Consider the following 15038-nt stretch of genomic DNA (forward strand, 5'->3'; position numbering starts at 1 on the left):
CTTGAGCATTTGTCAATCTTCTTATAAAATGTTTTTCAGACCATCACAGCCAAACCTTATATTGCCAACTTGCTGTTCTAGCATTCTGTAAGATTGAGATAACAACCTAAAGATCATTGACTAATCCTTCCTTTATCCAGTGAACAGCCACTGAAATCAAAAGTAGTTACTTTACTAGCAATCTGGTAGAAATTACCTAAATGAGCATAATAATCAGAAATCAAACCTGTAATCTTTGATTCAGTACCATTTACTGCAGTCTACTTAGGCAGTGGTTTGGAGCAGGACATCAAAATACTTTGCACTGTATGTGTGGTGAACTAGATATACCTGTCTGACTGCTCCTGTGGCTCCTCCCAAGACCCTGCTGACTACCCCTGTGGCTCCTCCCACAGACCCCTGTATAAAGGCGACTGTGGCCTGCTGCTCTCCCTCATTTTCCCCAGGATGTAGTGTTGTCCTTCAGTCAATAAAAGCCGATATCTCACTTCCTAAGTCTCGGCGTGAGTTATTGATGGTGCATCAATATGTCACCTTAAAACTTCAATTACAAATGATGAATGATATGGTAGAAAATATTGAGGAAAGTTGATTCCAATTCCAAGCAACGCACACAATAATGCTGGAGGAACTCAGCAGGCAGGCAGCATCTATGGGGAAGGTTGGAGGATATCGGGTGTTACTCCTCCAACTTGAGTGTGGCCTCATCAAGACAGTCGTGGAGACCATGGATAAACATATCGGAATGGGACTGGGAAGTAAAGTTAAAATGAACGGCCACTGGGAGATCCTTTTTCTGGCAGACAGGGCGTAGCTGCTTGGCAAAGCAGTCTCCCAATCTAAGTCAAATCTCACTGATATACAGGAGGCCACAATATATGACCCCAACGGACTCACAGGTGAAGTGTCACCTCACCTGGAAGAAATGTTTAGGGCCCTGAATGGTAGTGAGGGAGGAGGTGTAGGGGCAGGTGTAGCACCTGCTCCGCTTGCAAGGATAAGTGCTGGGAGGGAGGTCAGTGGGGAGTGACAAATGGACAAGGGAGTCGCTTAGGGAGCGATCCCTGCAGAAAGCAGAAAGTGGCGGGGGTGGGGGGAGGGAAAGATGTGCTTGGTGATGGGATCCCGTTGGAGATGGCGAAAGTTTCAGAGAATTATGTGCTGGACACGGAGGTTGGTGGAGTGGTAGGTGGGAACAAGAGGAAACCTATCACTGGTAGAGTGGTGGGAGATGGGGTGAGAGCAGACGTGCGTGAAATGGAAGAAATGTGGTTGAGGGCAGCGAAGATGGTGGAGGAAGGGAAGCCCCTTTCTTTGAAAAGGGAGGACATTTCCTTTGTTCTAGAATGAAGCTTTATAAGAGGCCATATCGGGAGCACCGGACACAATACATGATTGGGACACCACTTTGCCAAGCACCTACACTTCGTCCGCCAGAAAAAGTGGGATCTCCCAGTGACCACCCATTTTAATTCCATTTCCCACTCCCATTCTAATATGTTTATCCATGGCCTCCTCTACTGTCATGATGAGGCCAAACTCAGGTTGGAGGAACACCTGATATTCCGGTTGGGTAGCCTCCAACCTGAAGCCATGAACATCGATTTCTCGAACTTCCGATAATGCCCCCACTCCCCACCCCTTCACCATTTCCCATCCCCTTTTCCCTCTCTTACCACATCTGCCTTCCTGGGCATTGCCTCCCTACAGTACTCCTCCCCTCTTTTCTTTCTTCCAAGGCCTTCTGTCTCGTTCACCAATCAACTTCCAGCTCTTTACTTCATCCCTCCCCCTCCAGGTTTCACCTATCACCTTGTGTTTTTCTCTCTACCCTACCCCACCTTTTAAATCTACTCCTCAGCATTTTTTCTCCAGTCCTATTGAAGGGTTTCAGCCCAAAACATTGACTGTACTCTTTTCCACAGATGCTGCCTGGCTTGCTGAGTTCCTCCAGCATTTTGTGGGTGTTGCCCGGATTACCAGCATCTCTTGTTTTTGATTCTAATTTCTTTAGATTTCAGGGCAGTTAAAGCTTTACTCCAGTAATATCCAATGTATCAATTAAAGAGCAATGCAATGTTATAAGGACACATTCCAAAGAAATTACAGTTTGTCAATATGTATGTCCATCACTATACTCCGTATGTACAGTATTCTGAATCCATCCTATCTGCATATCATGCTTTCAACTTAAATCAATTGTCAACGTGTATTCTATAACTGCTTTTTATTAGTTGCAACTTGCACTTCTGTTTTGTGTGGTCATGATTTAATTTTGTAAAATATTTCTGTTTTTTTTCTTTTCTGAACATGTCTTAAAAAAACTGTCTCTTCTTCAGAGTCACAGGTCCAGTTTTGTGAATCTTTCATAAATACTAGGGGTCTATGACTTCTATCATAGCTCATAAGGTTGTCATATGCGATATCCTCCTCTCTTCCATTGTGGACAGTGAGATTCCTATCGTGTCTAATATAATACAGATCTAACCAAAATGTTACACTTAAATTCCAATTTACTCTGATGCTGCAAGAATGCATCAGAATCAGGTTCATTATCACCGCATGTGACGTGAAATTTGTTAACTTAGCAGCAGCAGTTCAATGCAATACATAATCTAGCAGAGAGAGAAAAAGTAATAAATAAAATAAAACATAATAAGTAAACAAGTAAATCAATTACATATATTGAAGAGATTTTTTAAAATGTGCAAAAACAGAAATAATGTATATTAAAAAAAAGTAAGGTAGTGTCCAAAGCTTCAATGTCCATTTAGGAATCGGACGGCAGAGGGGAAGAAACTGTTCCTGAATCGCTGAGTTTGTGCCTTCAGGCTTCTGTATCTCCTTCCTGATGGTAACAGTGAGAAAAGGGCATGCCCTGGGTGCTGGAGGTCCTTAATAATGGACGCTGCCTTTATGAGACACCGCTCCCTAAAGATCTCCTGGGTACTTTGTAGGCTAGTGCCCAAGATGGAGCTGACTAGATTTACAACCTTCTGCAGCTTCTTTTGGTCCTGTGCAGTAACCCCTCCATACCAGACAGTGATGCAGCCTGTCAGAATGTTCTCCAAGGTACAACTATAGAAGTTTTTGAGTGTATTTGTTAACATGCCAAATCTCTTCAAACTCCTAATGAAGTATAGCCGTTGTCTTGCCTTCTTTATAACTACAACAGTTATGCTGGGACCAGGTTAAATCCTCAGAGATTTTGACAACCAGGAACTTGAAGCTGCTCGCTCATTCTCTCCACTTCTGATCCCCCTATGAGGATTGGTATCTGTTCCTTCGTCTTACCCTTCCTGAAGTCCACAATCAGCTCTTTTGTCTTACTGACATTGAGTGCCAGGTTGTTGTTGCGACACCACTCCACTAGTTGGCATATCTCACTCCTGTACGCCCTCGTCTCCATCTGAGATTCTACCAACAATGGCTGTATTGTCAGCAAATTTACAGATGGCATTTGAGCTATGCTTAGCCACACTGTCATGTGAATACAAAGAGTAGAGCAGTGGGCTAAGCACACACTCCTGAGGTGTGCCAGTGTTGATTGTCAGCGTGGAGGATATGTTATCACCAATCTGCACAGATTGTGGTCTTCCAGTTAGGAAGTTGAGGCTCCAATTGCAGAGGGAGGTACAGAGGCCCAGGTTCTGCAACTTCTCAATCAGGATTCAGAATAAGATGTTTTTGCTATTGAAAGCAACAACTTATTTTATGTTTACTAATGAGCTAACTAAAACAACTTTCATTTTACTGAGGTATTTGGTGATGAAGCAGTCTTCATCAAATTGTGGCAACCCTGTGCTAAAGACCGTGCAATTATCTCCGAACTCCAAACTCTGGTACTGTTTGCCCTGTGGAGTCAGCATCTTCTCCCAGAGATGACAACGGTTTCCTCTGGATGCTGACTTTTCTCCACATCTCAAAGATATGAGGAGGTACAGGATGGTGCGTTATCTGGTAATTATAAATTTCTCTCTATTGGGGCTTGATAGTAGGGGAAATTGGAGAAGTTAATGGGCTTGTGTAAGAGAACAAGCTGGAAGAATGGAACAGATAGAATTGCTCTAAGAGAATGCCATTGATTCAATGAGCCAAGAAAGCTCCTCCTCTATCATAATGAGAATATGAGTGTGTTTACAGTGGAGGAGAAAGTTTCAACTTTCCTTTGAAATGACAACTACCATAAGCCACTTCAATTGTATTTCACTTACTTTGCCTTTTTCTTGGCTTTCCTTTGTTTCTTTTCAATCTTTTTATTCACTTCCTCTTCACTTAGAATCTTAAAAACTTCAAGAACACTATCTGTGCCCTGTAAGAAATTGTACAATAATTAAAGAGATAGCCATAAGACTGGTTAGCCCTTCTTATTCAATTCAGCTCCATCACAATTTGGAACAATTGATTAAAAAAATGTAATAATATGTTTAAATTGCACTTAATTTGTTCTATTCTACATAAAGAATAAATAGTCAAATTATAATATAAGGGGCAACTCGTTTCCTAAGATCTTTGAATTAATAGTTTGAAGGACCTAAATTATGTATGATGATTTGATTCTTGACTAAGGTAGAATTTTAACACGTGGGAGTAATATTAAAACTCAAAGATAAATTTAGCTGTGCATTGTTTAAGTTTACTTATTAAATAACTATTTCTCTAAACATATTAATATACTTAGCATCTCAAGCACAAGCAATTTCACAGGAAGTCCGAGAATAAAATTATCCCCATTTCATTGCACAACCTGTAGGTGTCATCGAAACATGATTTTACTTGTAAAAACTAGAGTAATTAAATCAAAAAGTGTTTTTGGAGAATATTAATTTCCAATCCTTAATAAACATGATAAATACAATCAAGAAACATGACTACATTTTAAACAGAATTGGCTCATTTTTTAACTAAAATTTATACTTGAATCCCTCAAGGTTGCGTAAAGCCCTAAATCTTGATCTGATAAATTTGCTTGGAGTTCAATTTCAGAGCACATGCTGAGAAAGTGGAGCATTCAGTATTCACAATGCCACTATAGGACAGCTACACTGAAGAATATCTCTCACCTCTCCCATGTTTACCCATGTCAAACAATGGTGAAAAAAAAATAAATTCAGGGTAAAATGTTGCTTTCAACTTTATAAGAGTCAGCATTTAAGAAATAGGAAGAATACAAGTGAGACTGCATTCATTGCACATTTCTTTTCATTGAAAAACACCAGAACACTATTTCCAGTGGCTAAAATACTCTTGAGAAATGTGTAGAGACAAAGCCACCGTGGGGCTTGGGAGCTGGGAGACAACTTGGGGAAGAGGGAGAGTCAGGAGAAGCTCAGTGTACAGCCTTCAAAACAAAAGTATGTTTAAAATGTTGAATTTCAACTGTTTGTCATTGGCCACAATTACAAATCAAAGAGGAACAGAGATAAAAATAGAAAGGGGCAGACTCACTTTTTTTAAGAACTAAAGGCAGCAAATGATAAAGATGCCAGTGGGTTTAGTACTCATTACAAAATTATTTTATCTGATTTGTGGCAAGTTTGTGGACTCGAGTTCTACATACTTAATCATTTGTGTCTCAAGGTACAAACATGAAAGATACTAACCTCTGCACAACCAGCAACTGCAAGCTGAAGAGTGCACGTGTTACCTAATACTATAATACCAAACACAGCTGCTATTTTTAATCAACATGTATTAAATCACTGAATATTACAGAATTTTACTCCACTTGGTGGCTATTCAATCAACATATTTATGAACGCAGTGATACTTACATGACAGATAACAACTTTCTGACTGAGATCAGTTGCTAAGGAAACAACACGATTCCTGCCCGCCCTAAATACAGATCCAATCTTCTGACAAGATAGTAAACGCTGTAGAGACAAAAGAAAATTATAATAATTATTTAAAGCTTCATAAGATCCATAACAACATCTCACCTAAATCACTTAATATCAAAATATATCCCTGCATAGTTCCACAAAACAAGCTTTTCACTAACCACATACACGTTGAACTGCATTTCCAATTAAATGTATTTGGAATAAATTTTATTTTATTTATAATTTCCATGTTTTTACTTTCTGAAAGCAAATTTTAGTTTGTATACAGCTTCATCAGTTTTTTTTAATCCATAATTGCTTACAAATTCAGGCTGAGAGGAGTTAACTCAAATTATTTCTTCCATTCTAACTTATGAACTTCAATGCCACCTGTAATTTAGGAAAAGAAGTGATTCTGTTCAGTTGGTGTTAATCTAGGATGAAATTACAGTACAAGTCTACAATTACAGAAGTTTCACCTCCTCAGGATCTTCATCCAATTCCTCTTCAATTAGTTCAGTATTTCCTAAGGAATTTTTTGTCTTTTTTGCATCTGGTTCTCCAGCTTCTTTTGCCTGAAAAGTAATCCACAGTGTATATTGTACATGAAATAAATGGTCTACTTTCTTTAACTAATTGTAGACACGTTACAAAAAATGAGTTTAATCATTTTAGCATTGACAGAGTCTCAAAGAAGAAAATTGTGAATGTTAAGCTCTACAAAACCAATAACATCAAGCTTGTCTATCTTGCTCAAGCTCAGTAAATTTTGAAATAATGCACAGATGTACTGCCTTGTCAAATGCTTCATGTTGAAGTTATTAAATGAAAAGTTACTATTTTTTTACATTAATTGATGCAAGTACAGTAGATTCCAGTTAATTTGGTCATTGGTTAATCAGGGCAGCCACTTAGTTGGGACAACTCTTAAAGAACAAAAACAAATAGCTGGGTTTTCCTTCATTTATTTGGGACAATACACTGTTTAATTGGGACAGGGGACTGTTGCCAATCAGTTTCTAACTAACGTCAGTCATGTATTCAATGTGTGGCTATTAGGCACTACATCGTGCTTAGAGTGAACTGCTTTTAACTATCAATTATGTGTGTTTGTGTTCTAAAAGCAGTAATTTTTATCACTGATAGCTAGTGAGATATAAGCAGTAAGACAATTCAGAACTGGTTTGCTCACTGCAGTTTCAAGTATTCAGACATGGAGATGCCAGAAACGGCCAGGAGTGAAAATGAAATGACCACTATTTCAATAAGTTAGATACTATGAAGAATTTGAAGCAATCAAAAATCATACTGAATGTTACCTTTGTCCCCACTGGACACTCAGCTCTCATCTGTGGGTTCAAGTACCTGTTTGCATGCAACTGCAGCCACACACTAGCACACCACTTCAACAGGCCGAGTAAACCAGGTGAGAGTAGCCGGCGGGTCTCATACTTCAGTGAGATAGGGACATGCCTGTGCTAATATGTGAAGTCAGCTCCAGTGGACTGGGTGGACGGGATCTAGTGAGGTCCAACGGCCTGGAAGGCGAAACTGCAATGCTACATGGAGAACAAAGGGCATAAGGAGGCACAGAAGACACGATCGTCCACTGCAACAAGAGAAGACACCAGTTGCAATGTCTACTTGTCCCACCGGTCAAGAGAGTGGAACTGCCCCAGTGCAACAGCTTTTCCACTTTTAAAAAACTCTCCCTCACAGGTTTCCTGTCATTGTCAGGAAACAACAGTCAACCACCAGTAATACTGGTAGTATTGTAATTTTTCTGTATGTCATTCAAACTTGTACTCAGTTAAATGGTAGTTTGTCTTTTGTATACCGTTTTAAATATTTCTATGAAACTTTAACTAATTGGGACAGCCACTAAATTGGGCCAAAATGTACCGGCCCTGATGGGTTCCAATTAACCAAAATCCAATGTACAGTCGGCCCTCCTTATCCGCGAATTCTGCATGCGCAAATTCAACCAACCGCGAATTGCAAAAACCCAGAAGTGCTCCTCCAGCACTTGTTGTTCGAGCATGTACAGACTTTTTTTTTCTTGTCATTATTCCCTAAACAATGCAGTATAACAACTATTTTACATAGCATTTACATTGTATTAGCTATTATAAGTAATCTAGAGATGATTTAAAGTATACGAAGGATGTGCGTGGGTTATCGTGGATTGGGATCAAAAAAAGTCGGAAGTTCTCTTAACTAAGTAAGTCGGAACAGGTACATCCGGTATTATTTAGCGTCAGTTAGTCAAACATTTGTCTTAGTATATATTTTACCTTTCTATGCATATAAAACACTTAAGAAGGTATGTTTCAGCACTGGGCACGGGAACGGAAGTTCCCAAGTTCGATCTAGTGACAGATCGCTCCCGGGTGATGTGGAGGATCAAAAACCCAAAACCCCAAAACCCAATAATTAAACCACTGCGTTGTTTTGTAATAATTGTAGCTTTCATAAGGGCAGAGCCTTTTTCACTTTATCTTTTTAAATTGTTCCGATCGTTGACCAATGTAGCCTAATGCTTTTCCAATGACCGATGGCGTTTCAGCTCTTTCCAATCACTTTATTATTTCCACTTTATTTTCAATCGTGATCGTGATTATTTTCGTGAACAGAAACACTGCGGATTCAGAGCTGTGCCGGGTCCTAATGTCCACTGCACTGAGACAGGTTAAATAAGGTCTGGGGTTCCGCTGGGTCCTAAGGTCCACGGCATTGAGACAGGTTGAATAAGGGACTTGAGCATCCACAATTTTAGTATCCGCGAGGGGTCCCGGAACCAATTTCTTGCGGATAAGGAGGGCCGAAGGTATTGGAATTTTACAAGTGCTTTGAACTGCCTGGATTAGGTAATCCAAGTCTCAGAAACCTATGGGAAAGCATGAATCATTGCTACTAGTGGAACATGATTTTGTGCAAGGTCTCCAGTCTTGATCTTCAAATCAACCTTACTTCAATGACCAAAGACTGCCGGCACACTTGCATTCAGTGGCAAGATTCATCACTGTCTTCACTAAGAGGTGTCTCCAAAGACCTGGGAAGAGGTGCATGCACTCAACATCTCATTGTAAATTTTTATTGTTAGAGAGCAATGTTGTACAGCAGGGAGAAATGAAAGAGGACCTTCATATTGTGGACACTGAAAGCAAGGCCAATTCTCTATGTTTTACTGAAAGCATTGATGATGGCTTGGAGCTTAGGCTCTGGACAAACAAAACACAAATGTCAATGTCATCTGCATACTGCAGCTCAGCTACTGAGGTTTGGCTAACCTCGAGTGGAGTCATGTGCAAGGACTCCTCATTTTGAACTACGATGGACCTGAAGTTAATTAGCAAAGAAAACAATTGTAATGTCAAAAAAAAGGCCAAATATTTCATAAAACCACCACTTCAGAACTGTATCTATGCCTGGTCACCAAAACATTGGAGAGACATTTGAGTGTTCTGATCTAATTGATTCACAGCATCTAGGAACTCTGTTATGAACTGGTGAAAACATACTTTGAAAGGAGATACAGAGATGAAACTAGATATAAAATACCTTTGAAAGGGTAAACTTGGACATTCCCAAGAATAGATTAGAGGAACGTAGTTCAAACAAATAAAGGGCTTATTAAGGGCTGCTCCCAGAGGTTTTTCACATTAACACTATCAACTCTCTGCTTTAAAAATAACAGCTTCTGAGTCTTTTTATTCCATGTATGACAAGAAGACTGTGGCTGTAGTGGACAGTGAGGAAGGCTATCAAAGCTCGCAGCAGGATCTGCACCAGATGGAAAAATGGGCTGAAAAGCAGCAGAAGGAATAGTCAAGGTTGAGGTGTTGCACTTTGGGAGGACAAACCAGTGTAGGATTTATATAGTGAATGGTAGGGTACAGTGGTATGCAGTAGAACAGAGGGATCTGGGAACAAACATCCATAATTCCTTGAAAGTGTGGTCAGAGGTAGATAGGGTTGTAAAGAAAGCTTCTGGCACACTGACCATAAATCTAAGTATTTTAGATACAGGATTTAGTATATTAAGCTGAAGGTGTAGAAGATGTTGGTGAGGCCTAATTTGGGGTATAGCGTGCAGTTTTGGTCACCTAACTACAGGAAAGATATCAAAATGATTTAAAGAGGATGAAGAAAATTTACAAGGTTATTGCTGGGACTTGAGTTAAAGATAAAGAGGTGAGGACTTTATTCCCTGGAGTGTTGAGAAATGAGGGAAGATTGGATGGAGGTATACAAAATTATCAGGAGTATAGATAGGGTAAATGCAAACAGGCTTTTTCCACTGAGGGTCAGTGACACTAAAACTAGAGGTCAGAGGTTAAGGGTGAAAGGTAAAATATTTAAGGGGAGCTTCTTTACTCGGAGGAGCATGCAAGAGTGGAACAAGCTGCCAGTAGAAGTGATGGACGTGGGTTTGTTTTCAATATTTAAGAGAAATTTGTTTAAATACATGGATGGGAGGGGTATGAAGGGCTATAAACCAGTTACCTGTTGAGGGAACCTGGCAGAATAACAGTTCAGCTCAGATTAGATAAACCAAGGGGCCTGTTGCTACACTGCAGATCTCTAAGACTATGACTGTATCTATACTGCAGGTACTTCAATGTAACAATACAATACCATGAAGAATGAGACACTCCAGGATTGTCAACAATACCACGTAACCTTCCAAAAGTCTTTGGGGGACACATGGAGCTTGACAGATACATGGTACTACATTGTATGGTAGTATCACTAAAGTATTGATTAATGTAAACTATAGAATTTTTGTGTCATTCACATGATTTATTGTCATTAGCCAAACTTTGTAGGTCAGCTAGGCCAAAAAAACCCAGATTCAATGGGGCAAAAAATTGAGAAAGTGCAGGACTTTAGTTAAAGGGCGATTTATGATGGGTTGTTCCAACATCTAAATTATACCTGTAATTTATAACAAATTTAAAACTAAGTAAACTATAATACAAAAGAATAAGTCCAAACTATTTAACAGTTATCTCACACATGTCCTCATTCATGAACTTTACCTCATCTAGATACTGGATGTCCCACACCCTCAGTTCACTGTCAGATGATCCAGTCATTATTCGCTTTTCATCTGAAAGCAGCACAAAATTCCATACCTGGAGAGAAAATACAACCAGAGTAACAATACTTAACAGTTTGTTTTTTATCATGATTCACACAATTTGCACATTGTACCAAACTGCAGATGAACTAAGAAAACAAATTAAATACTTTCTTACTAAAACGAACATCTGATGTATTAAATAGTGTAGATGACCCCAACAGTACTGTTCAGGTGACTGGGAAGACAAAAGAGAGTCACAAATCTCCTTCAAAGAATGATAGCAATTGTGCACATGGATACTGTGCTTAATGCTACCCTGCTGAGTGTACTTTCATTATACTGATCTTGGTAAGTAAGTAAATCACTACACTTAAATGAAAAATTTGGGCTGAAAAAAATGCTGTGTCAGGAACCCGATGCTGAAGCAATAACGAAACTCTCTGTTGGACATTTTGGTACTAATGACATAGGAAGGAAAAGCAAAGAGAATTTAGAGAGGTAAGTAGAAAGCCGAGAAGCAGGATGTCCAGGGTAGTTTTTGGATTGCTGCCTCTGTCACGTGCCAGTGAGGGTAGAAACAGGATGATTTGGTAAATTAATGCTGAGAAGCTGGTGCAGGGGTCAGGGCTTCAGGTTCTTGGATCATTGGGACCTCTTCTGGGGGAGGTATGACCTGTTCAAAGGTGACGGGTTGCACCTGACCTGAGGGGAACCAATATTCTCGCGGGCAGGCAACATTCTTGCTGGCAGGTTTGTTAGAGCTGTTGGGGAGGGTTTAAACAGTCACTGAAAGTAAGCATGCAGGTACAGCAGGCAGTGAAGAATGCTAATGGCATGTTGGCCTTCATAACAAGGGGAGTTGAGTATAGGAGCAAAGAGGTCCTTCTGCAGTTGTACAGGGCCCTGGTGAGACCACACCTGGAGTATTGTGTTCAGTTTTGGTCTTCAAATTTGAGGAAGGACATTCTTGCTATTGAGGGAGTGCAGCGTAGGTTCACGAGGTTGATTCCCGGAATGGCGGGACTGTCATATGTTGAAAGATTGGAGCGACTGGGCTTGTATACACTGGAATTTAGAAGGATGAGAGGGGATCTGATTGAAACATATAAGATTATTAAGGGATTGGACACACTAGAGGCAGGAAACATCTTTCAAGAAAGAGTTAGATAGAGCTGTTAAAGATAGCGGAGTCAAGGGATATGGGGAGAAGGCAGGAACGGGGTACTGATTGTGGATGATCAGCCATGATCACATTGAATGGCGGTGCTGGCTCGAAGGGCTGAATGGCCTACTCCTGCACCTATTGTCTATTGTCTAATTTGGCAGGGGAATGGGAACCAGAGTGAAGGGACTCGGGATAGAAAGGATGGTAAAAAAGCAAAAATAGCATGCAGTCAGACTGTCAGGAAGGGTTGGCAGATGATAGGACATAATTGCAATCAGCAGGGTGAGTGTCAGTGCATTAGGAATGCACTATCAAAAAGGGTAGCAGATACAGTGCTCAAAGTGTTATATCACAGTACACCGAGTATAAAAAATAAGGTGGATGATCTTGTGGCACTGTTACAGATTGTCAGGTATGTTGTGGCCATCACTGAATTGTGGCTGAAGGATGGTTGTAGTTGGGACCTGAATGTCCCAGTTCACATGTTGTATCGGAGGGGTACAAAGGTAGGCAGAGGGGGTGGTGTGACTCTGCTGGTAAAGAATGTCATCAAATCAGTAGAAAGATGTGACATAGGATCAGATGATGTTGAATCCTTGTGGGTTGAGTAAAGAAACTACAAGGGTAAAAGGACCCTGATGGCAGTGATATACAGGCCTCCCAACAATGGACCACAGATTACAACAGGAAATAGAAAAGGTGTGTCAAAAAGACAAGGTTATGATAGTCATGGGAGATTTTAACATGGGAGATTTTACCAATTGGGAAAATCAGGTTGGAAATGGATCTCAAGAGAGTGAGTTTGTTGAATGCCTATGAGATAGCTTTTTAGAGAAGTTTGTCATTGAGCCTACTAGGGGTCAGGCATACTGAATTGGGTGTTACGTAATGAACAGATGATTCGGAAGCTTCAAGTAAAAGAACCCTTAGGAGGCAGTGATCGCAAAATGATTGAGCTCAACTCAATCACAGCAGAGCAGTAATGGTGAGAGTCTCTGGGAAAAATGAGGAAGGTGCAAGATAGATGTATTCCAAAAACAAAGGAATACTCAAAAGGCAAAATAGTACAACTATGACCGACAGAGGCTTTTAAAAACCTACAGAGAACAACTAAGAGTTACTAGGAGGGAAAAGATGAAATATGAAAGCAAGCTAGCAAACAGTATCAAACTGGATAGTAAAAAGCTTTTTCAAGTATGTAAAAAATAAAAGAGAGATGGGAGTGGATATACGACCATTAGAAAATGGGACCAGAGAAATAATAATGAGCCAAGGAGATGCCAGATGAACTAAATGAGTATTTTTCATCAGTCTTCACTGTGGAAGACACTAGCAGTGTGCCAGATGTTGAAGGGTGTGAGGGAAGAGAAGTGAGTGCAGTTACTATTACAAGGGAGAAGGTGCACAAAAAGCTGAAAGATCTAAGGGTACATTAGTCACTTGAAACAGATGAACTGCACCTTAGGGTTCTGAAAGAGGTAATAGAGATTGTGGAGGCGTTAGTAACGACCTTTCAAAAAAATCATTGGATTCTGGCATGATGCCAGATGACTGGAAAATTGCAAATATCACTCTTTAAGAAAGGAAGAAGGCAACAGAAAGGAAATTATAGACCAGTTAGCTTGACCTCAGTGGTTGGGAAGATTGTTAGACGCAATTGTTAAGGATGAGCTGCTGGAGCACTTGGAGACACAGGACAAGATAGTACAAAGTCAGCATGGTTTCCTTCAGGGAAAATCGTGCCTGATGAGCCTGCTGGAATCTGGAATTCTTTGAGGAGATTACAAGTAGGATAGATAAAGGGGATGCAGAGGATGTTGTATGTTTGGACATACAGAAGGCCTTTGACAAGGTGCCACACATGAGGCTGCTTACCAAGTTAAGAGCCTATGGTATTACAGGAAAGTTACTAACATGGTTTTTGCATTGTCTGATTGACAGGAGGCACCAAGTGCGAATAAAAGGATCCTTTTGTGGTTGGCTGCCAGTGACTAGTGGTGTTCCGCAGTAGTTGGAGTTGGGACCACTTCTTTTTATGCTGTACACCGCTGATTTAGATGATGGAATAGATGGCTTTGTTACCAAGTTTCCAGATGATACGAAGATTGGTCGAGGGACAGGTAGTGTTGAGGAAACAGGTAGGATGCAGAAGGACTTGGATTAGGAGAATGGGCAAGAGAGTGGCAAATGAAATGTAATTAGGAAAATGCATCGTCATGCACTTTGGTAGTGGAGATAAATGAGGAGAAAATCCAAAAAATCTAAGATGCAAAGGGACTCGGGAGCTCTTGTGCAGAACACCCTAAAGGTTAACCTGCAGGTAGACTCAGTGATGAGGAAGACAAATGCAACGTTAGCATTCATTTCAAGAGGTGTAGAATACAAGAGTAGGGTTGTGATGCTGAGGATTTATAAGACACTGGCGAGGCCTCACCTTGAGTATTGTGAACAGTTTGGGGCTCCTCATCTAAGAAAAGATGTGCTGACATTGGAGAGGGTTCAGAAGAGGTTCACTAGGATGATTTTGGGAATGAAACGTTTCATAGCTCTGGGTCCGTACTCACTGGAGTTTAGAAGGATAAGGGTGGGATCTCATTGAAACCTTTCGAATGTTGAAAGGCCTAGACAGAGTAGATGTGGAAAGGATGTTTCCCATGGTAGGGGAGTCTAGGACAAGAGGGCACAGCCTCAGGATAGAGGGGCATCCATTTAAAACAGCAACGCGGAGAAATTTCTTTAGCCAGAGGGTGGTGAATTTGTGCAATTTATTACCACAGGCAACCGTGGAGGCCAGATTGTTTGGAGTATTTAAGTCAGAGTTTGATAGGCTCTTGAATGGACACAGCATCAAAAGTTACTGCGAGAAGGACAGGGACAGGGGCTGAGGAGGGGAAAATAGGATCAGCCATGATTGAATGGCAGAGCCAAATGGCCTAATTCTGCTCCTATGTCTTATGGTTTA

At 40.5% G+C, this 15038-nt stretch overlaps 1 protein-coding gene across 5 annotated transcripts in view; it reads right to left on the reverse strand.

Annotated features, from left to right (window-relative positions):
* The window catches only part of wdr3 (WD repeat domain 3), a 57100-nt gene that overhangs the window by 38279 nt on the left and 3783 nt on the right, over window positions 1-15038 (reverse strand). For all 5 annotated transcript variants that reach the window (XM_073045414.1, XM_073045415.1, XM_073045418.1 and 2 more), the window contains exons 6-9: window positions 10868-10963; window positions 6305-6400; window positions 5775-5876; window positions 4215-4312 (exon numbers count right to left, since the gene is read on the reverse strand). In XM_073045414.1, the coding sequence (XP_072901515.1) occupies window positions 4215-4312; window positions 5775-5876; window positions 6305-6400; window positions 10868-10963 (392 nt within the window). The remainder of the gene's footprint in view (window positions 1-4214; window positions 4313-5774; window positions 5877-6304; window positions 6401-10867; window positions 10964-15038) is intronic.

This window comes from Hemitrygon akajei, chromosome 5 (assembly GCF_048418815.1).
Source record: "Hemitrygon akajei chromosome 5, sHemAka1.3, whole genome shotgun sequence".
Lineage (NCBI taxonomy): Eukaryota > Metazoa > Chordata > Chondrichthyes > Myliobatiformes > Dasyatidae > Hemitrygon > Hemitrygon akajei.